At 41.5% G+C, this 21,777-nt stretch overlaps 1 protein-coding gene across 1 annotated transcript in view; it reads right to left on the bottom strand.

Annotated features, from left to right (window-relative positions):
- Positions 1-16,386, bottom strand: part of CPA6 (carboxypeptidase A6) — a 120,712-nt gene extending 104,326 nt beyond the window's left edge. Inside the window, exon 1 of the mRNA XM_073329611.1 lies at positions 16,271-16,386. Within this exon, the coding sequence (XP_073185712.1) occupies positions 16,271-16,386 (116 nt within the window). The remainder of the gene's footprint in view (positions 1-16,270) is intronic.
- Between the last annotated feature and the right edge of the window lie 5,391 nt (positions 16,387-21,777).

Genomic DNA, 21,777 nt, shown 5'->3' with positions numbered 1-21,777 from the left:
TGTCAAACCTAGTTTAAAGCCCACCTCATTAGGTTAGCCAGTCTGTATCTAAAAAAAATAGGAGGACTTATGGCACCTTTGAGCTGTAGCTCACGAAAGCTTATGCTCAAATAAATTTGTTAGTCTCTAAGGTGCCACAAGTCCTCCTTTTCTCTTTGCAGATACAGACTAACATGGCTGCTACTCTGAAATCTGTATCTAAAGATACTCTGTCTGGAATTGTAAAAAGCTATTTTCTCACCTATTCCTGACAAGCACAACCTATAAACAGTCTTCCTATTTCTAGGAAAGCAGAGTTTTACGTCATATTATCATCATAATAGAGATACTCTCTGATTTATCTAATAACTGGTCAGGTGAAAACAAAAAGAAATGTTTTGTCAATATTTGTTGTGCTTTCATGGTTTTTTATTTGTTTTACATATTTGTAATCTCTTCAGCTTTTGAAAACTGAATTTTTTTCTCAATGGAAAACTGATAAAATCTCCTCACAGAAAGTTCCTTAGGTCTACTTGGCAGCTTTTTTGTTCAGAATGAAAACTGGGTTAACAAATAGGAGTGTTGAAATCTGAATGCTATGAAAGTCTGAACATACTCAAATGAATGAAATATGCTTTGTCAGCTTTACATTAAAATCGTATGTGAATTGTTATAGTTCTGAGTGAATGCCAGTGAATCCGATGGAATATTTTCCTTAAACTTCTCAACGGAGTGTTTTAACAAGATGACTAGTACAGAACATAACTTCTAAGGATCTCTTAAAGAACAGAAAATTCCCTATAGTTAGGGACTGTAGAATTTGAGTTGAACATTCTGTGTCCCTAATTTTTTGTTTTTTTAGTTAAGTACTTAGCAATTAAAAACTGAAGAGTTTTTTAATGATGCTGTCCCTTCTAATATGATTCTTTTCATTTGTTGAGACTTGTGTTGGTTATGTCTGAGTCACACATACATTTAATTTAAATGTCAGCATTATATTAGGATGTAGTTGTGATTTGAGCTAAAATGACTGGGATTGCACTGAATCACTTTGTAGAGTCTGGAGCAGACATGCCAAACCTGCAAAAAACAAAACAAAACAAACAAAAAAAACCCCAAAAAACCTGCAGAAATTGGGCTTGTTTTTGGCTTAATTGGCTTGTAAGTTGCTTATTGGCTAGTTTTTGGCTTGTAGCTTGTTGCTTGTTTGTCTTGTGACTTGTTGTAGCTTGTTGCTTCTTTTTTTTTATCAGCTCCCGGCAAGCAGGAGTAAGGGGGGGCAAGCAGGGGCAAAGGGCAAGCCGGGGCAAAGGGGGAGAGAGTCAGGAGTGCACCGCGGGCCCAGCACAGTCCCAGACTTGCATGCCATGGGGATCTACTCACATAGAGTGTTGGGATTCTGAGGGATTGCGTTGTTTTGGAATGGGATTTCCTTGATTTTTGGCTTAATGTGAAAGTTGGGGTGCTTATTTACCACGTGAAAGTTTGCAACTGTGGTCTGGAGACTCCTTTATGCCTCAGCCTATGCACTTTAATTCTGAAGATGAAGTTCAACAAAAGAAGATACCTGGTCAGTGGCTCTTGTGGATGGGTGAATAACTGTGTTTGGATATTTGTATTCAGAAGTGCTGGTATTCTAATGATGGCTGGAAACATTCAGTCAGGTAAAAGACTACAGGATAATGCATTTTTTGTTTGTGTGTATATATAATATAAAGATATCAAGGAAGAAATTATGGGATTTTTTCCCCCTCTAAACACACCAATTTGCTTCTATCTACTCCCCAACCAAGTAAAGAACTACTGCAGAATGACTTGGGTCAAAATATTTAAAAGTGGTCTCTGGTTTTCGGTGGCCCAGCTTGACACTTAAGGCCTCATTTTCAGAGTTGCTGAGCACCAAATGGTTTCAGATAATTCAGTACTCCTCAAAATCAGGCTGGACACATAAAATTAGAGACAAATTATGACAAATTTTGGCCGAAGTGAGCCATGTGACTGAGAAGTTAAATACAGTATCTAGATAGAATGCTCTTGTGCATCTGTGAAATTTCCCTCCAACTATTGTTCTGAAAGCTCTGCTCAAATATCTGCAAGATTAATACTTTTTCATTGATATTTGGAAATACGGTATTCTGGATCATAATTCTTACTACATCCCAAATTTAGCATTTGATTTGCCTATCTCTGGTAATTATGTTTTGTGGGGAGAAGGAGAAGCAGGAAATGTTCTGGCCAGAAGATATGACTCTAACTTTCTGCCTTTGCAGAAATCCTCTCTCATTTGTGATAAGACTAATAGTTTAAAGCAATGACACCAGCGGCACATGGCAGTCCAGAGGGCCCATCAGCAGCTAAAGCATATGGCAGATTCAAACGGCTAATTTAGAGCTGACAAGACAAAAGCCTGCGAAGGCTGCCAAAGAACCAGATGTCTTACGGCTGGAAGACTCTCTCTGCCATGTACTGAATCTTTGCTTCTGAGTTCTCTAATTCTTCTCCCAAGGAGGAAAAGGAATGTAATACACTGAGGCATTAACAACCTGCCACAGTCTGTGTGCTACCATGTTCATCAAAATGTTTCTGATCTAATTTTTTAAAAAAATTATATGCTTAAGGTTGCAAAACTCCTTTATTTTTGGTAAAATGAAAAATGCTCTGAAGTGACATACATTCTACTTAAAATGGTGCTCTGGGCTTCAGTGGATTGGTGTCTATTACCAATATTGCTTAATTTATAGGGAGTTATTTGCAACATAGTATCTATGAAATTTTCTGATTTGGTCTAATAAAGTTTGCCCCTGTGGCCAGATTTTATATATATATATATATATATATTTGTACAATTCTGTAGTGAGGGTGACTAACCATGGTCACAGGTTGAATTAAAATGCATACCGGTCCCATTCACTTTGGAGAATTTTATAACCTTTGGATGGACATTCATGATTACGGCCAACTGACCAAAACCTGAATTTGCTAAGCTAATGTGCCCCTAAGTAATTCACATTTTTGAATCAATATCTGCATTTTCCCTCCTAGAAAAACAATATTTCTGTGTTTTTTCAGAAGTGGCAAGAAACAAAGAATAAGGCAATAAAGCTTTTCATTCTACCTGAATAACCAGCAAAATTAGAAGCTCGAAGGAAAAAGAACTTTAAAAAAAACTTTCTGAGGATAAGACTAAAACACTAGGTTCTTGGTGTCCTTTACTCTTTTAGCCGTAATCCATTTTTGGAAGCTTTGTTGTCTTTGACCCTGAGTCTGTAGGGGTTCTGCATGAAGAATTCCCATTTATGTCAATGGATATCCTACATGAAAAGAACTTGCACAAACTGGCTCTGTCGGTCCTACACAGGAAAAATGTCCATGTATTCAATAATGTTTTGTTGGAGTGAGGTTGGTAGCACTGCATATAATAGGTGTTGGAAAGTTAACCACATAATACATGTCCTTAGTCTTTCACTTTAGAAGAACCCAAACCAAACAAACACACAGCCAGATCTTAATGGCCGGTAATTTTTTTGTTTTAAATCTTTTCATAAGACAAAGGTACTTGCAATGTCAAGGGATAACAGTTTGAGTGTAAGCAGATGTGATATCATGAATTTACTTAGTCAAAGAAATGTATTACTAAGAAATTTTCTACATGTAGGGCCTGATTCTGATTTCACTGGTAAAGGTCTCCTGCCATATCTGCATTGTGCCCAGGTTGTCCTACTAATATTCCAGCTGGTGAAACAATATATTTGTATTTTGAAAATTAAGGTTGAGATTAGGACTGAAAGGGGGCTCCAAAAACTCAGAGGGATGGAAGTCATAGATGTCAGATGTGCAAAGGCTGGCTCTTCTTCTGGAGCCAGTCACCAGGAGAGTACACAGAAGTGGAAGAACATAGCAGGCTACCTCTACTTAATTTGTTGGATCCTGATCATTCTCAGGTTATGAATGTGGTTCAAGCAACTGTGCAAACTTCCTGCTACTACCACATTGGACCTTGTTCTTGCCTGCCTTCAGCAATCCTTATCCAATCTTGTTCCTGACTCCTGCTTCGCTCCTGGCCCGCTCCTCACTCCTAGCTCCCACCTTGCTCTTGATCCTCGCCTTCGTCCAGTTCCTGCCTTTTCACCTTGCTCCTGACCATTGGCTACCAATCCTGGCTCTGATCCCTGCCTCCGACTCCAGCCCTGGCATTTGGTATCTGACCCCGCCTCTGATATTCAGGTTCAATTCCTGATCCTGACTTTGGCTGTACTCCCTGGCTCTGGTATTTGGCAGTTGACTCTGGCTCTTACCCCTTCCCTGACCTGGATGCCTGCTTTTCCCCCTTGACCTGACTCCTGCTGAGACCACTAGGCCAGAATGCCCATGTCCCAGTTCCTAACAGATATACATTTTAACTTTCTGTATGCAAGTTGCTCTTGTAAATGTTTTCGCTTACAATTTGGAAGGTTTAAAATATACCCTCTTTTGACAAAAATATTCACATATACACACATCCTCTGAGGTGGTGCTAGATTCATTATCCTCATACCTGTTGTCTTCGGTTATCCATAGAACAAGTCCAGTGTAGGCAACAGTAGAACTACTTTCTCCCACACTTCTGCCACCATGCCACAACCCTGACTTGGTTTGGAAGTAATTCAGTCTCCGTGTTCAAAGGGTCAGATATGCGGGGAGGGGAGAGAAGGCGATGGAGCTCTTCTAAACTCTGTCCACAAAATAAATCTCACACATGTGAGGTGCCAAAATGAAATACCCCTCAAAGTGCAGGCATTTAAAATACAGTCATGTATATGGCTTGGCTCCCCTTCAGTGGGGCTTGAAATATGCCGATGGCTCTGCTACTTTTCTGGGGCCGGGTGCTTTTCCCTCCTCCTTTATTTATTAAAAAATAAATGGCAATATCCTCCTAACACCATCCATTGTGGCACCAAAATGAGGCCTTTGTTCACAGTTAGTTGTGTGGATCAGTGACCCGCTTTCTCATGGGTATTGAAATAGTTAACAACGTTGACATTTAACTTAACAGCTCTGGGCATCTGAGCTAACACTTCCCTGAGATGAACAAGCATTTTACTGCTCTCAGCGCTATTGTTCCTGGCTCTCTGCTGACTCTCACCTCTGCATCGGTTACACTTGGTACACATTTTCTTCACAACCAAAAGAGCTAAAGACCTACTTTTTGTGCAAATGGAAGCCGTGATTCTGGAGACCAATATTGTAGCTTCAGAGAGGTGCCAACACAAACTATAGTCACATCCCAACTGTTTGAATCCCATCCTTGTCCATTCAAATCATCTTAGCATCTCTGCTAAGACTATCAAGCTCAGTGCAAATATTAGCCTACTATCCACAGAATGGAAACCCCCAACTTATTTCAGATACAGTTTAGTTTCTTTCTCTCTCTCTCTTTTGTAGTAAGGTCCTTGTAGAGATGGCTGCTGGGTCTTTGAACAAACCGATAAGACAATTATAAAGAGATTTTGCATAGTATCTCTTGTCTTCCATCCCACTTTAAAAAACAAATTCCAAAATTGAAATAATTGGTATTAATAAGTTTGTCTTCTTAGGCAAAACATTGTTATTAATCAGCTTACCTCTTTTGTCCAAAATAACCATTATTTGGGTTGAATATGATTTACTTTTATTTGTAGAGGACATAAAGAAACAAAGCCCAGTAGTGCAATGCTCTGACCAAACAGGTAGTAGAAATACAGACCTTATGCAAAGAGATTTACAGTTTAGGTTTAGAACAAGATGGGAGATGGATGGGAGACAAACAAATGGGGTGGTGTCTGAGTGCATGGGTAACAAAAAAATGAGCAGCTTTTTCACAGCAGGCTGTAATCTCAGCTCACCACCTGCCTAGCCACTAAACTGACAGTAAGGTCCTTTGAAAATGGCAACTGAGAAAATGAGCAGAAGCCTTCTGTGAAATAATTATTGATGCAAATCACTATGAGGGAAACTACATTCCATCAATGAGATGTTATTTGCCAAAAGATCTGTCCTCAAGCGGCATGTTCACTTTCACTACCACTGTTGCCGGTTTCCCAGCTGATGTTATCAAAGAGCACCTCCCATGTGTTTGTTCCCTGCCTAAGGTGAAATGATGCAGTGTGTATATGGTGTGTATGTTTTTTGTTAAAGTGGGTTAAATCCTATATGGCTATATTTGACTTGTCTCAACCTTAAGAGTGGGAGGACATCTCACAGAAAGAGAAAATTGTTCAGGTCCTTTTATAGTATTTATATTACTCAGAGCTGTGATTAATATTAAACTTTAAGGTTACTGTGGAATTTGTCCCATCAGAGGACAGCTGCCTTCCTCATGGCTAAAGGAATATGATTTAGAAAACTATAAAATGACTATTTGGGAGAAAAAGTGTGCAGTAGACAATTTTCCACTAAAGAATAACATGTAGAAATACATTACACAGGCTCAAAACCAGGCATAGAGCAGCAGTGTTTATTTTCATTATTAGGTTAGGTGCTAAAGTAAAATTCAATTAATAATAAATTCCATGCATTTATTTGAATGTTCAGTTAACATATGCACATGAAAACATAATTGATTCCTATGTCACACATTGCAATGCATGTACAAAATGAATTTATTTCCATGTGCAATCATTTCAATATATAAAGGTGCAGAGGCCAAGATAACATGCATACATTAGTGTACATTTGGTAGGATTGGTACAAACTGTTTTGGAATAGCCTTCCAAGGGAAGCAGTGGGGGCAAAAGACCTATCTGGCTGCAAGATTAAACTTGATAAGTTTATGGAGGTGATGGTATGATGGGATAATATTATTTTGGCAATTAATTGATCTTCAAATATTCATGGTAAATAGGCCCAATGGCCGGTGATGGGATGTTAGATGGGGTGGGATCTGAGTTACTACAGAGAATTATTTCCTGGGTATCTGGCTTGTGAATCTTGCCCATATGCTCAGGGTTCAGCTGATCACCTTATTTGGGGTCGGGAAGGAATTTTCCTCCAGGGCAGATTGGAAGAGGCCCTGGAGGTTTTTCGCCTTCCTCTGTAGCATGGGGCACGGGTCACTTGTTGGAGGATTCTCTGCTCCTTGAAGTCTTTAAACCATGATTTGAGGACTTCAATAGCCCACATATAGGTGAGAGGTTTATCGCAGGAGTGGGTGGTTGAGATTCTGTGGCCTGCATTGTGCAGGTGGTCAGACTAGATGATCATAATGGTCCCTTCTGACCTTAATATCTATGAATCTATATTAATGGCTATGTAATCCGGGATTACATTGCAGTACAGAAATTAGAGCTGCAGAGAGCTATTAAACCATCTAGTCCAGTCTTCTGTCAAAGGACCTTATTTCCTATTATGTCCCTAAACAAATTAACCTGATTCAAAATTTCAAGGAAAATCAGACTTTACCCTCTAGATACTCCAGCTATATAAACTGTCAAAAAAAAACAACCCACCTACATTGTGCATAAAAACAAACCAGTTATGTAGTGATAACATTAGCTTTTATACAGTGATTTTTTTCATCCTTCTAAGTTAAAGGAAAAGTGTACTGTTCCCTGTGCTTCCATTTCCCATTTGTAAAATGGAAAGTGAAGTGACTTGACCAGGTTCACACAAATCAGTGGTATAGCCGGGAAGAGAACACAGGTTTCTAACTCCCAGTCCAGTCTTCTATCCAATGGGCCATACTCCTGTCAGCTGGTGCTATTAAAAGCTAAGAATGCTGACAATAATTTTTAAAGGTTCCATCACAAACTCTTTCTCAGATATTTTTTTCTCTGTGCAATGTTAGCAATAATGAAAAGAAAGCTTCAAAGAACTAAAAACCCCACAGGCTATAGGAAAGCAAGTCTTGAATGTATCTGCTGGTGTTTATTGTATTTAATGCAAAGTTTCTTGTTTTTACAAGCAAGAAAACTCTACTAAAAGTGAGCATTTGACTGTTCCTCTTGGGCATTATGGCCCTGTCTTGCTCTGACATTCCTTTTTTGTGTAACATCTGGTACTTTACTGCACATAGTCTAAAGATAAATACCATACTTGTAATTTGATAAGTTTTAAAAACTACCCTCTTTTAGTTTGGCCATTTATTTAACTATCTTTGCAAGCAGTAAAGTCCTTTTAACCACAATGAATTTTAAAAATTCTTTCCTTGTTTCTCTGAAGCTTGAGCTGTTTTTTGTCTCTGAACAAGTCATGTTTCCAAACAGGATGGATGAACTATTAATTGCTGAGTATATCTTGATAATTATTTCTTCTGTGGTGGTGCTGCCAAAATGGGTCATCCTGGTATCATGCCTGTACTCCCCCAGTTCATACAATTCTTTGTCCTTTTTTAACAGACACTGATCATTTAGCAATTTAGCTGCCAATATGTCAGTAACTTTAGATAAACCTGAAAGCTGGTAAATGTTATCACTGATAGGATGAACCTTTTAAAATGCTGAATGTTGTTTGCCTTGATCGCATATAATGTGACAATTTATCTTTGAAAACTGGGACTAGTTGTCAGGGCCTAGCCTAGTCAGGTTTGCAAGAATATGTTTTTGTCTCATGTGTTTTGTTTTTTGATTGGAAACCCAGGCAGATTCTGGCCATTTGTCATGCCCCCATTTAAAGTGACGTTAGTCCTTCAAGTGTTCTATAAGCTTTAGAGTAGGAGTTTTGCCTGTAGCAGGATTTCAGGACAGTTTCTGATGTGGGCTTATACAGGTGTCAGCTCTCACTTTGGCAACTGTAGGCTTCTTTGGTCTCAAAGAAGAGAATGTAGGATTTACTGAAAATTGCTTTCTGAATGAAAATCAATATTGATAGGAAAAATAATTATAGGCTAATTGGGAGGAGAAGAGGAAAAAATATAATGTTGGGATGGGGGGTTGTTTCTGTTGGGATAGGGGTGTACACATGACTTACACTGCAGGGGAAATTGTCTGTCTTTACCTCCTGCCTAGCAACAAAATAAAATGTACTGTTAGAACAAAGCTAAGTGTATGCTTTCAGTTTCCAGTGCTATCTGCATAGTCGTAAATATTAATTTTGCTTACATTAATCTGTAACTATTTGACAGGTCACCAAACTATGACAACATATTGATTTTTTCCTTCATTCTTTGCCTTTTCATTGTGTAGATTTCATTAAACATGTTAAATATTTAAAATTTTAATACAAAAAAGGAATAGATTTTTTTTATCTTCATAGATGTAATATTGTATAAGGGACGGGAGGGGACAGGAAGTACATTATCTAGGTACAACTTCTGAAAAATGGGTATAATGAGATTTAACTCACAAAGATATTGAGAACGCATTATTTGTATTTACATAATACCTTTTATTGAGGATATCTATTACAAACTATAATTTTGTGCACTGTGTGGGTCTAGGGCCTTGCCTACACTAGACCAATCAATTGGTTGTTCTGTACCATGTTAAATACAAATGATTCAGGGTCCTGTTGGTACCCACCCTGAATTGGTGTAAGGTCTGCTCTGGCCTCCACATAATGGCTGCCTTATGCCGATTGTGGTGGCCATTGTTTTTAGATGTCAGGATTTCAGGCAAACTCTGTGCATGTTGATCGTGCAGTAGGATTTTATTTCACCGCAGCTGGCCAGTATACCAAACGTATGGAAAAAAGTGTAGAATTTTATTTCCCTCTCTTTCCATATGCCTGTGTCCCAAACCCCTTGATTTTTGCAAAGAAATTTGCTCATTCTTGGGCTCTCTTCTTTCCTTGCAGGATACAAGTAACAACCATTGTCATCAGTGGGAATTATTCATATCTTTCAGGGAGAGACTTGGACATCAGATGTTTTTTCAACACACATTGTCACAAACATTTATTTGTATTACAGTAGGGCTCAGAATTATTCCCTTGCTAAGGGATTGCGATAGGTGCTGTATAAACACACATGAAGATGTGGGGCAAAATTTTCAAAGTCACTATGTATCTTAGGAAAATGGGACTTAGATACTTACGTCCAAGGGCTGGGGAAGGGGGATGTCTGGGATATGGTTGCAAGGGCTTGGCTTGGTTGTAACTGGAGATAGTTGCTCAAGGGAAGACCATAGACAGCCCCCTATGAACTCTTCCTGCTGCTGCTACTGTTTTCCACAGAGGTAGAGTGGAGTTTGGTGCTAAGTGTGGATCCCTCCAGGTTGGGGGGTCTGAAAACAAGGGGTTTCTCCTTTTTAGATAATTTTAACTAAAACTCATCATAAAAGTGTCATGTACTTGTTCTTGCAAAAAATGCTCAGTACCACGCATAGAACATTACATTTTTTAACTTTTTATATTCCTTTTTCATATATAATTATATACAAGGGACATTTGAAGGTCAGTGGGATCCGATCTTATACTTCCTAAAGAACCATTCTTTTTGGAAGACCATAATGCTTTGGGACTTCCCCAACCTACCTGCATTGTATTCTGACCAGTTATGCAAATTACAGTACAAAGGAGGGAAAGCACAGCTAAAAATTCTCCAAAAGGTTGATCTAATCCAATATCTTTTTTAGGTAGAGAGGAAACATTCATGGATTAAGCATCAAATTTGAAATGCCTAGACTTAAAGGAGCAAAACTTTCAAATTTTGGCAGTATTGATTTTACCCTTCATCCTTCAGAAGGAGATAAATTGAATGCCAGGCAATTTACAATGTATTGGGATTTCAGATGATGAGACATTAAAAAATCAGAGCCATGTTGCTAGGAGCAGAGTGGGGCTAGAGCGCTCAGAACCACTGTGGATCCCAGAGATCCAGGCTGATCTCAGAAATCAGTGGGTTTTGTGGCCAGATTTCTAGAAGGGGATGCTTTAAGTACTATGAAAGCCCTCTAGTTGTGCTCACAGTGTTCCATGATTTGGAAGTTGCCAAAACCACAGTATGTATGTAGCTTCCATGTTTGTGTACAGCTGGTAAACATGGTTATTTGGGACATAACTCAGCCACTGTGACTTCTTTTTGTTGTGTTTTAAACATAACAAAACAAACCACCCTACCACCCCGTTTGTCCTCAGATTACAAAATTTGGAAAAAAATGCCACAAAGGGAATTGTACAATTCTCCTCCCACCTTCGACAACAGGATCTCCTCTCAAGCCTTGTTCCATAAGAGGGAGGAATCCCCCAACCATTGTGTGTAAAGCACCACAAGAATACAGGCACTATACCATAGTATATAAATGTAATACTCATTAAACTATCTGAACTTTGACTGAATGTTCCCAGTTTTGCTAGCTGCTGATCATCTACAAGACATGGTTATGCATACCCAGAATAATTAATAACACCAATCTGAAATAAGCAAACTTCATGGAATGTGATGCACTAGCCATGTAGCCATGTCTATGTATGTCATATTTTTGGTTTTAAAGAGTTTTTCTTTCTCTTTTCAAGTTCTCCTACCTGTTGTCGGCCTCAGCATCATTTTTAGACTCTGTAGGTACCTAATTACTTATGAGTCTGAGCAAATGTGTCATGTAGCTAGCCAAAAAAAATTGGCAACGCAACTGGTATGTGTGATTGCCACTCTTTCTGTGCCTCGCATTTCTATTGAGATGAATGAACTCTAGTTATAACACCCAACACCGCAGTTGCAAATTGGGGTTAAAACCCCAAACCGCTTTAGCTGATGGATGAGTTTCCTCAGTTTTTCAGCCCACGCCTCCATTCGATGGTTTGAGGCAGGATTGCTGGCACTGTTCTGGAAATAACTGTAGCAAAACTCCTCAGAGCAGCAGGATGGGTTGGAAAGGTAGTGTCACAGCTGCTTCGGGGGGAGGGGGAATTTGCACAAATGCCGAGGAGCAAGTGGAGGGAATAGAGCTGACCTAGGAAAGATAGTGAACTGGGGATGTACCTTTGACTTCACAGGTCTTGACCACTGACAGGAGCTGACTCTTTTCCCAAGTGGCAGTGGCTATTAGAAAGCCCTTCTGTTCTTTGGCAGCAACAGCTGCTCCTCTCCTACACCTGTCTGCAACTCCATTCTGTTCCCTCCCTGTCTGTTTCCCCTGATATCTCTGAAGGCGTTCGGGAAAGGAGTACATGAGAGTATCAGCAGCTATAGGTCAGAGTCCCAGCTGAACATCTGCAATTGTCTTCCTGCCTCTTGGTGCTGCTTTGAGTTCTGCTACAGCCATCCCCAGAGCAGCACCAGTACTCCTGCCTCAGATGAAGTCTTTTTATTTTTAAAAAGAGGGTTTTTATCCTCAAGCCCCCATTATGGATTTGTTACACTTAAAGCTGTGCCTGTCACATAGATACCGCAATGACGACAGGATGCTACAGCTATACCTGAATACTTTAGATCAGGGGTGGGCAAACTTTTTGGCCTGAGGGCCGCATCAGATTTCTGAAATTGTATGGAGGGCCGGTTAGGGGAGGCTGTGCCTCCCCAAACAGCCAGGCATGGCCCAGCTCTGGCCCCATCCAACCCCATCTGCTTCTCGCCCCCTGACAGTCCCTCTGGGACTCCTGCCCCATCCAACCCCCCTGTTCCCTGACAACTGCCCCCCGGGGACCCCTGTCCCATCCACCCCCCTGCTCTCTGTCCCCTGACCACCCTCGGACCTCCCTAACTGCCCCCCCCACCCCATCCAACTCCCCCCTCTCCTTCCTGACTGCCCCCCCCCGGGACCCCTGCCCCATCCAACCACCCCTTCTCCTTGACCGCTCCCAAACCCCCTGCCCCTGACTGCCACCCACCGCCTCATCCAACCCCCCCTCTCCTTCCTGACTGCCCCCCCGGGACCTTTGCCACATCTAACCACCCCTTCTCCCTGTCCCCTGACTGCCCCCAGAACCCCTGCCCCTGATTGTTCCCCGCCACCCCATCCAACCCCACCTCTCCTTCCTGACTGCTCCCCCAAACCCTGCCCCCACTCAACCACCCTGTTCCCTGCCCTCTGACTTCCCGGACCCCTATCCACACCCCCACCCCCTGACCACCACCCCTGAACTCCCCTGCCCTCTATCCAACCCCCCTCCCCTGCTCCCTGCCCCGTGACCGCGCTGCATGGAGCAGCAGTGGCTGGTGGTGCGGCTGCACCAGGACAGGCAGCCGCCACGCAGAACAGAGCACCGGGTCACGCCAGGCCCCACAGCTGCGCTGCCCTACGAGCTCGCTGCTCCGCCACCCAGAGCATTGCGCCGGCGGAGCAGTGAGCTGAGGCTGTGGCGGGAGGGGGAACAGCGGGGGAGGGGCTGGGGGCGAGCCTCCCGGACCAGGAGCTCAGGGGCTGAGCAGGATGGTCCCGTGGGCCATTGTTTGCCCACCTCTGCTTTAGATTGATAAATTTCTTTAAAAGAAAGTGAGGGGTTGGTGGTGGCAGCATCCCTTTTTACAGTGAACAGAGAAAAACTGTGTCCCTTTCTTGACTGTTGTTCTTAAGAGCACTTCACTAATCCATGGCTGTCAAACGAGTTCAGTAATGATAATCACACCTGCTCAATTGTTGCAATTCTGTACAGTTTATAATCTGGAGCACAGAAAGGATCAGTGAAATAAAGTGATTCTGCCCAGGCCCAAGACCTGTTGAGAGAGGCTTCAGAAGTGCAAGAGATACCTGGCATCTTAAAGGGATCTTTTCAATTTGAAAAATCATATTTGTCTGATTTTTTTAACTTACTATTTTCACAAGTAACACTTATGGCTAATATAAATGAAAGAAAGTAAAGGGGGAAATATTTTTCTAGTTTGCTCTATGCATTTGACAGCACTTTGCGACTAGTAAATTTCTCTGTGTTTGTTGCACACACCCAGATCCTGTAAGCTTATCGGAACTGGGCTAACTTCTGTAGGAAGGACCATATTCCTGGGTCTCGCTGTGTGGAGTAGTATGCAGGATAGGGGCCATATAATGCAGATAGTTGTTTGTGCGGGTCTTTCAAAAAGCAACAGGAGAAGAAGTAAAAAAACAAAAACCAAAAAAACACGTAAGAAAATATGCTTGTGAACCCAATTAGCAGAGGGAGTTGGGGTCACGTATTATACCTAGGGTTGGGCATCTCACCATTCCAAAAATATTTGGTTAACTGACCAGTCAAATAATGTAAAAATGGTCAAATAGTTTAAAGCACTAATTTATTTGAACAATAACAACAGTAAGACTTGTGGTCTTCAATAGGCTTAGACTTTGGTAGATACTTATGCCTAATTGAAAAACACTAAGTCTCCTTGCCCACGTCTCCTCCTTGGTAAAGAATCTCTAACCAGTATTAAAGGGGATTAAAACTGAATCCTTACCAGCAGGTTTTTTTAGTTAATAATAATAATAATGTTAATAATAATAATATAATAATAAAGTCAAACTAAATAACTGGGTTAACGTGCACCGGTGAAAAACCCTAATAGCATCTTTCCCTGTTGATTTGGCTCATTGTGTTCAAACTAGTTTGTAATTTATCACTTTCTTTAAAGCAAGTTTTACTGTTTTATTATTTTAACCGAATTATTTTAACTCCATTTTATTGTGTTTCACATTTTTCGGAGTTCTAAAAAATGAAAGAATTGTGCCATGATGTACTCAGAAAGGAGCACCGCGTAAATGAGGGCATTCTCCCTGGTATATCTGACAATATTTGATTATGATAAAGAAATAATAGGCAGTCAATTGACATTATTTGACTTATCAATTGACTGGCTTGCAAAGCCTAATAGTGCCTGAAACTACTTTTGACTTTCTGTCTTAATTGATTAAGTTTTAACTTGACTGTCTCATTTAAGCCTAGAAGATACATACAAGACATTTTCAATATATTATAATATATATAACTGGTACTCATGAAAGGTGCCAGATTCACAGTACTGGGAAACTGAACTCCTCCCTATTTATCTGCAAATAAATGCAGTACAGCCATAATGTAAAGACAATCACTTCTGGGGATAAGGCCACAGAGAGCCATAAATCCTTCAATGAGCTCCATGTGGGTGGAACCCGGCACTGACACACAGCTTATTGTAGGATCCTGGCGTCAGAGGGGAATTCCGTCTCTCTGTCCACCCCTCTCTGATACTGCCAACAAGAGTGCTTGTTTTTTGAGATGTTGATGCCTATGCCTTGACACTCGGCCTGAGACGGCAAAACAGCTGTCACATGTTAAGTACTTTCTGTCACTACTGGTGACCTAGAGGTGAAAGGCTTCATATCACGTTACCAGTTCCCATAGCCAGCCATTCCCTGGAGCCTAGGGTATGGCTTTTAAACTTCAGTAAATGTGGTTTCAGCAGTGGAATTAATGTACCTAGTTGACTGCTTTAATAAAATAAAAGTGGAAATACAGTTCTTACTTCCAGGGTTACTTGTGCTGATTAAGAAATTTGCGGATCAGTTTTAATGAATTTTATACTATTTGTGGAAAATACACCATTTTGCTACTAGTATACTACTATGTTTAGCAATCCCCCTATCTTTGGTTAGAAATTAATGGATGATGTTACCACATCTATTGATGATAATATTATTTTGGTTAAATACTTAATAAAGATCTATTCCACAAAAAGTGTATGTAGCCGTATATATGTGCCCTTACTGAAAAGTCTAGCATAGTAAGAACACCCAGGGCCCAACGATGTTACACAGTCTTTCACTGATATGTAGACCATACTGTCCCCTTTCTAACACAAAGATTACTCTTAAATAAGCAAAGGTCTAATTTTAAATAATGTAAAAATACCACCAAAATCTCTTATAGCTAAATTAATCAGTTTCCCTTGATGTTTTGGATTTGATATTTTTTTTTGCATTCAGTAAGATTATTTTACTTTCTCTTAACCAGTTCATTAAGTTTCAGAAAACATGTACATTCACTTTTACAAGAAATGCAAACTTCCATTGCTTTAGAATAAAATGCAGCCTCCCTCCGGGTTTTTTTTTTTTTAAATCCTCTGTGAAAAAGGAAAATTCTTGTTTCTAAATAGACAGGTCATATTCGTGCAATGCAAATGCTTTGGAGGTAGCATCCTTCATACTTAAGTATTAGCGTGTGTGTGTGTGTGATATTACCAAAAAGAGCACTAGAGCATAATGCATTTAAGATCCGGTGTAAGGCAAAAAGTTAAGGGGGGTGGGGGGAATAGCCAGATTCCTCCCGCTAACATGGCTAGATCTTAGAGGAGAGAGAAAAAGGCGATCTGAGTATTTCGTGGGTGGTTGCTGTTTTAGTAAGTAGGGGTGTTTAAGCCGACCCCCCTAACCAGTAAGGACAAGTCCAGGAGCTCATCAATCCCAGTGCAAACAGGAGGTGTGAGTAGTGCAACGCGAGCTCGAAGCGGACTTACCCGGCGTAGCGGTTGTTGTAGAGGTAGCTGTGCGCGGGCACCCAGGTCTTGAGGAAGAGCAGACAAAGCGGCAGAAGAGCAGCTCTCCGGCCAGTGGGAGTCACAGGGAGGTTCATGCTGCGAGGAACCAGGGATGCACTTAAGCGCCCCGCTGCAGCAGCCCCGCCGCGTCCAGGTGGCTGGCAGCTCCCATGCACACAAAGCAGCAGCCCGCGCCGATCTCCCGGGCTGGGGGGGGGGGGGGGGCGGAGGGGACAGGGCGGGGGAGGTGTCGCTGGTCTGCACCAGTAGCTAAGCGGATGAAGAAAGTTGCGGGTCGGGGGTTGCCTGTCGGCGGCAGGAGCCGGGTCGGGCTGGGGCTGGGCCCTGGGGACGGGCAGGGGGCAGGAGAGGGGCACCAGGCACGGGTGAGGCAGGCAGGCGCCCGCCCGTGTGAGCTAGCCCCAATATGCCGCTGCAGTCTCAGCGCCAAGGGGAGGGGATGGGCAGCCACAGCTGGAGCGGCAGAGGGCAGAGCAAGAGGGAGGGCGGCGGTCAGGGGGGCTGGTGCTTGGGGCGAGCAGCTGCATCCCAGGTGTCTCCCCCCGCCGCCCCCCGGAGGAGGATGCGCTGGGAGCGAGGGGGTTCCTTGGGATGTGACTGTGCCCGGTCCAGGGGCTCCCTGCCCCTCACAGATCTAAACGGCCTCCACGCGGAGCGTGTCCCGGGGTGGTGCCGGCGATGGAGAGTCCCCCTGGCACACGCTGACCCCCGGCTTTCCCCTGGCATTTGGCAGTTTCACGGGCACTGCCTCGTGCGGTGCACGCCTGGGCGCTGCTGCCGCCCGGGCCAGGCAGGGTTAACCCCGGGCACATGCTTTGGAAAGCTCCTGGAGGCACGCGGCGAGTCGATGGCATTTGGTCAGCCAAAGGAGTTCAAAACGTTGCTGGGACGAGAGCTTCTTTTCCGGTGAGCGAAATGATTTGGCCTTTCGGTCAACGAGGAACATGATCTGCTTTGTTAGGGCCACTGGGAAAGCCACCAGCCGTGCTCTTATTCTGTGCCTAGCCACCAGCCTAAAATAAATCGCCCCCAGGCAGGAGCGATGTGTGGTGTTATGTTACTCCGGGACAGATCCAAACCGAATATTTTAGGCAATACCGTATGTTTTATAACGGGGCAGGCCTGACTGCCGGCTCCCCGCACCTTACTCTTCCGGTGGTGGCACAAACAAATCTTGCAATGCTTGGCCTGTAAAAGAGAGACGGTTAACACACCATAAGTGTCATTGCTGGAGATTATTTCAAGTGTTTGTTAGTCCTAGAGGGGATTTTTAATGAAAGATAAACTTCCATACAATGTCAAGAGTGGAGAAAGGCAATTAGAAGTGGTGAAGGAGAGAAAAAGATGCATTGGACAGTTGTAAGCAGTGTTCCCTCTAATTTTTGACGGGCCCTGTGCGTGCAGAAATTCTTCTGTGCAAATTTTTGAAGCAGAGTTCAAATTTGTGCACCATGAGGCAAATGCACCCAAGTGAGTAAAATGCGTATACATTTAATTTGCAATTTGTGATAATAATGGTTTTACACCATGTTATTTTATAAATGCCATTTTAAAATACTTAGAAAAAGGAGATTTAACCATTCTTCATGAAGCAGAAGTTAGTTTTGAGCATTATGCTTTATGATCCTTTTTATAGACAGTCACCAGCATATATCAAGCACATATTAATCATGATCATTATCAGTCCATAGACTTCTGCCCATTGGTGTCCACTTTCATCTTTCATTCTACACACATGTCTGAAAAGATTTTGATAAACATATAATAAAGACAATTTAATAAGTATGCCATTATGTCAGTGTATATGGGTTTTCAGATAGAGACATCATAAGTAAAAAAAGAAAAATGAGTTTTAAATTTAAAATTTTCCTAAAAAATATCAATAAACGATTATCAGCCAAGAATAAGATATGTAATTACAAATTCATTTTAATTTCCTTATTGGTCAAAATGTCAAAGACTGCTAAACTAACCTTACTGTTTTTCCCTGCAATCTTTTTCATTTGCCCATTCAACATAAACTCTGTGCAGATCTATCAGTCCTCCATCCAGCTGGTAACTCTTAATACACATCAGCCTGTCCAAATGATCTACTTGTAAACGATTCCATAGTTTGTTTTTTAGAATGTTCATTAAGCTAAAGCCACACTCACAGTCTGCACTTGATGCTAGGAATGTTCCTCCTATATCCATCAACTTTGCAAGATCCTGAAACTGTTTGTTCTGGTGAGCAAATGTCACCATATCCAGAAAACTTAAAACCAGTTGGCTTTTGATTCTTTCAGCTACTGCAAACACTGTGTAGACAGTGTAGACAGTTCTCAGTAAGGTTTCGATGTCTCTTATCAGCTTGACCTCTTTCCATGCATCAGAAAACCCCAAGTCTTCCCGGTGTGCAATGCAATGTTGCTGGACTACATGTGGAGTATCACGTTTCAGCTGAGGCGCCATTGAGTTTGCCCAACATCATGGAGGCACCATCAGATGTGAACATCACCATTTTCATTAGATCGAGTTGGTGTTTTTTATAAAACTCTTCGATTGCAGACACTATTGGAACAGCATCACATTCTTGCAGTCATAATGGTCCACCAAACGAAGTTTTATAGTCTGCAGAATTTATGGATCTATATTTCAAGTAGAGTATCAAGTATCTGTTAATGGATATATCAGTGCTTTCATCAACAGCTAGAGTATGAAACATTGCCGATGCTATTTCATGCATGAGGTCATTTTGGACAGTTGATAATTTCAAGAAATTCGAAAGCATAATTTTTACTTCTCCAGCTCGCTGGTATGCGCACATACTTTTCCATATGGTCATTAATATCCTGAACAGAAAGCATTGAGCTGTTCATTTTAATAGCCAACAACACACTGTCAATAAATACTTTGATTTCTTCTGGGTTTGAGTGCTTGTGTTCAAGATTAATTTGTCTCCTCCGCTTTTCAGCTGGACTTTCAAGAATCATGCTAAGCAATCCGCTCTGTAAGGAAGGGTTTTTGTTTCTAAGTCTTGTTACACCATCTATATGAGACTTACTTGACAGATAATGCTTTAAGAAATCCAACTTTCATACATCGTTCCACATTCTTCCTGTTGAAAATTCTCCTGAAGCTCTGGCATCTCGACAAATACACAAACCACTCCGTTGTCCTCCTCATATATGAATATTTCACGAAGTTTAACAAGCATTACCCTATGTGACTTCGGTGTAACCGTCTCTATAGTCTCATCCAACCATCCAGATTTAAATGAAGTCGCTGTTCTTTTACACTTTAGACCTCTCGACAGTGACATTTTGGGATTGATTTTTTACCACATTGGTTTATTTAAAATTAATACTTTTATTATATGGCTACTATTTCAATGCGCTTAACAGCGTGACTCGACAAAAGGGCAAATGGGAGATCATTCAGATCAGGATACCGGAAGTTTGTGCATAGCTCTGATCAAGTCCATGCATCTGCGGCTAAAAAATGTGGGAAAATGGTAAAACATCATGAGTAAATGTATAAAGTCCAATGCCTTTGAAAGATTGCAGTCACGAAAACAACACTTACCTTTGTTCATTTCTGGAAAATCTTTGCAGTTCCTTAGCAACTACGGCCAGGCATTTTGACTTATTCGCACGTACTTGAGTTTGTACACAGCCAAATGAAGAGACTACAAGGAGATGTGTGGGTCCCGACCGTCCCGACGTGATCAAAGTTCCATGTTTGAAATGCTGGCAGGGAGGGCTACGATTCATTGCCCTCCTTTCTCTCTCCCTCCCCACCCCGCCCCGCCCTTTCCAGCTAGTAGAATCTGTCTGTGTTGATAGATGGCGGGCGAACAATGTCAAAAGTCGCCTGTAAATGATATTTCGGCCTGGCTCCGATGTAGTATTTCATTTTTGTGTGCATGGTGTTTCGCCGTGTGCGCGGGGTTTAGGATCTGTGTGCGCGTCCACACGTGCACAGCTTAGAGGGAACAGTGGTTGTAAGTGCTACCAGAAGACTTGGACTTGAAAGGTGCTGGGGTCCAGGAGAAAAACTACAGTAATAAAATTAATAGAACATAGCCAGTTTTAAAATAGTTTTAGTCCATGAGTCCCTCGTCAAATCTTTACCATTACACTTTCCTATATTTTGAACTGGTTTTTATCTCCTTTGTTGCTGTGTGAAAGACCCATGCAAACAGGGGATATTCAGGGAAAACAGTGGAAACTGTACACACAGGGCTATCAAATGTACAAAACAAGCAAAGGAAAAAAGAGAAAAATATTTTCCCCTCAAATCTTTTTCAATAACAGAAATCTCAGAGGTTCCTTGCAAAAATATTAGGTAAAAAGTTCATTCTGAAATGTAACAAATTGATCGTGTCCCTTTATGCAAGTCAGTATAGGAATATTAAAGGGATCACAAAGTGCTTCAAAAACACTGACTCCCCACAGTTCTGAGGTCAGTAAGAGCAATAGGGGCTAAATAATAAGACCAGTCAAGATCTGTACATGAGAGAAATGCTGTTCAATCCCTGTTGATGTTTCATTGGGAAAGGGGAAATTTTTTTAAAAGAATTGTATTAAATCATGCGTACTTTGTGCTCAGTGATTGAAAGGCAAGTTAACATTTTCCTTTGTGTCCTTCCATGGTGGCACTAAATCCAAGGCTCATCATATGATAGAAGTTAGAGATGGAAAAGACCATTAGGTCATCCAGTCCATCTCTCTGCCAATGCAGGATTATTTCCTTTTGTGCATTTACTAGTGTTCATCCATTGAACTGGCTGTAACAAAACCGTATCCTAGCTCCTGCACAAAGGCTCAGCTTCATTTCTGATGTAACTGTTCTGTTTTCAACAGTTTTAGCAGTAGTGAATTTGTCCATTTGTGTGTGTGTGTTCTCTTACCTCTCAGCATGTGATGTTGCATGCCTCTTGGCTACATTACTTTCCATCTCCTACAGACAAATAGACACATTTTCTTGCAAACCTTTGCATTGATTTTGTAATAAATACACATAATTTTCTAGTATGCTACTTGCATGTGGTACCAATGGGTAATTTAATTTATGCATAACCATTTTAATACAGTTTTCAGAGTAACAGCCGTGTTAGTCTGTATTCGCAAAAAGAAAAGGAGGACTTGTGGCACCTTAGAGACTAACCAATTTATTAGAGCATAAGCTTTCGTGAGCTACAGCTCACTTCCTCAGATGATATGCATCTGAGGAAGTGAGCTGTAGCTCACGAAAGCTTATGCTCTAATAAATTGGTTAGTCTCTAAGGTGCCACAAGTCCTCCTTTTCATTTTAATACAGTGTCACTTGAGCATTTGATTGAGCCACATTTTGATTTGAAAATTCCCCATTCTGGTTATTATTAACTTTTGTATTGTAGTAATGCCATAGACCCTAGGCAAGAATGGTACCCCACTGTAGTAGATGTAGTAAAAACATACTCAAATACATGGTCTACTCCCCAA

This window comes from Lepidochelys kempii, chromosome 2, assembly GCF_965140265.1.
Source record: "Lepidochelys kempii isolate rLepKem1 chromosome 2, rLepKem1.hap2, whole genome shotgun sequence".
In the NCBI taxonomy this organism is placed as follows: domain Eukaryota; kingdom Metazoa; phylum Chordata; order Testudines; family Cheloniidae; genus Lepidochelys; species Lepidochelys kempii.
The sequence above is the reverse complement of the archived record's forward strand: the minus strand, read 5'-3'. Positions and strand labels throughout refer to the sequence as shown.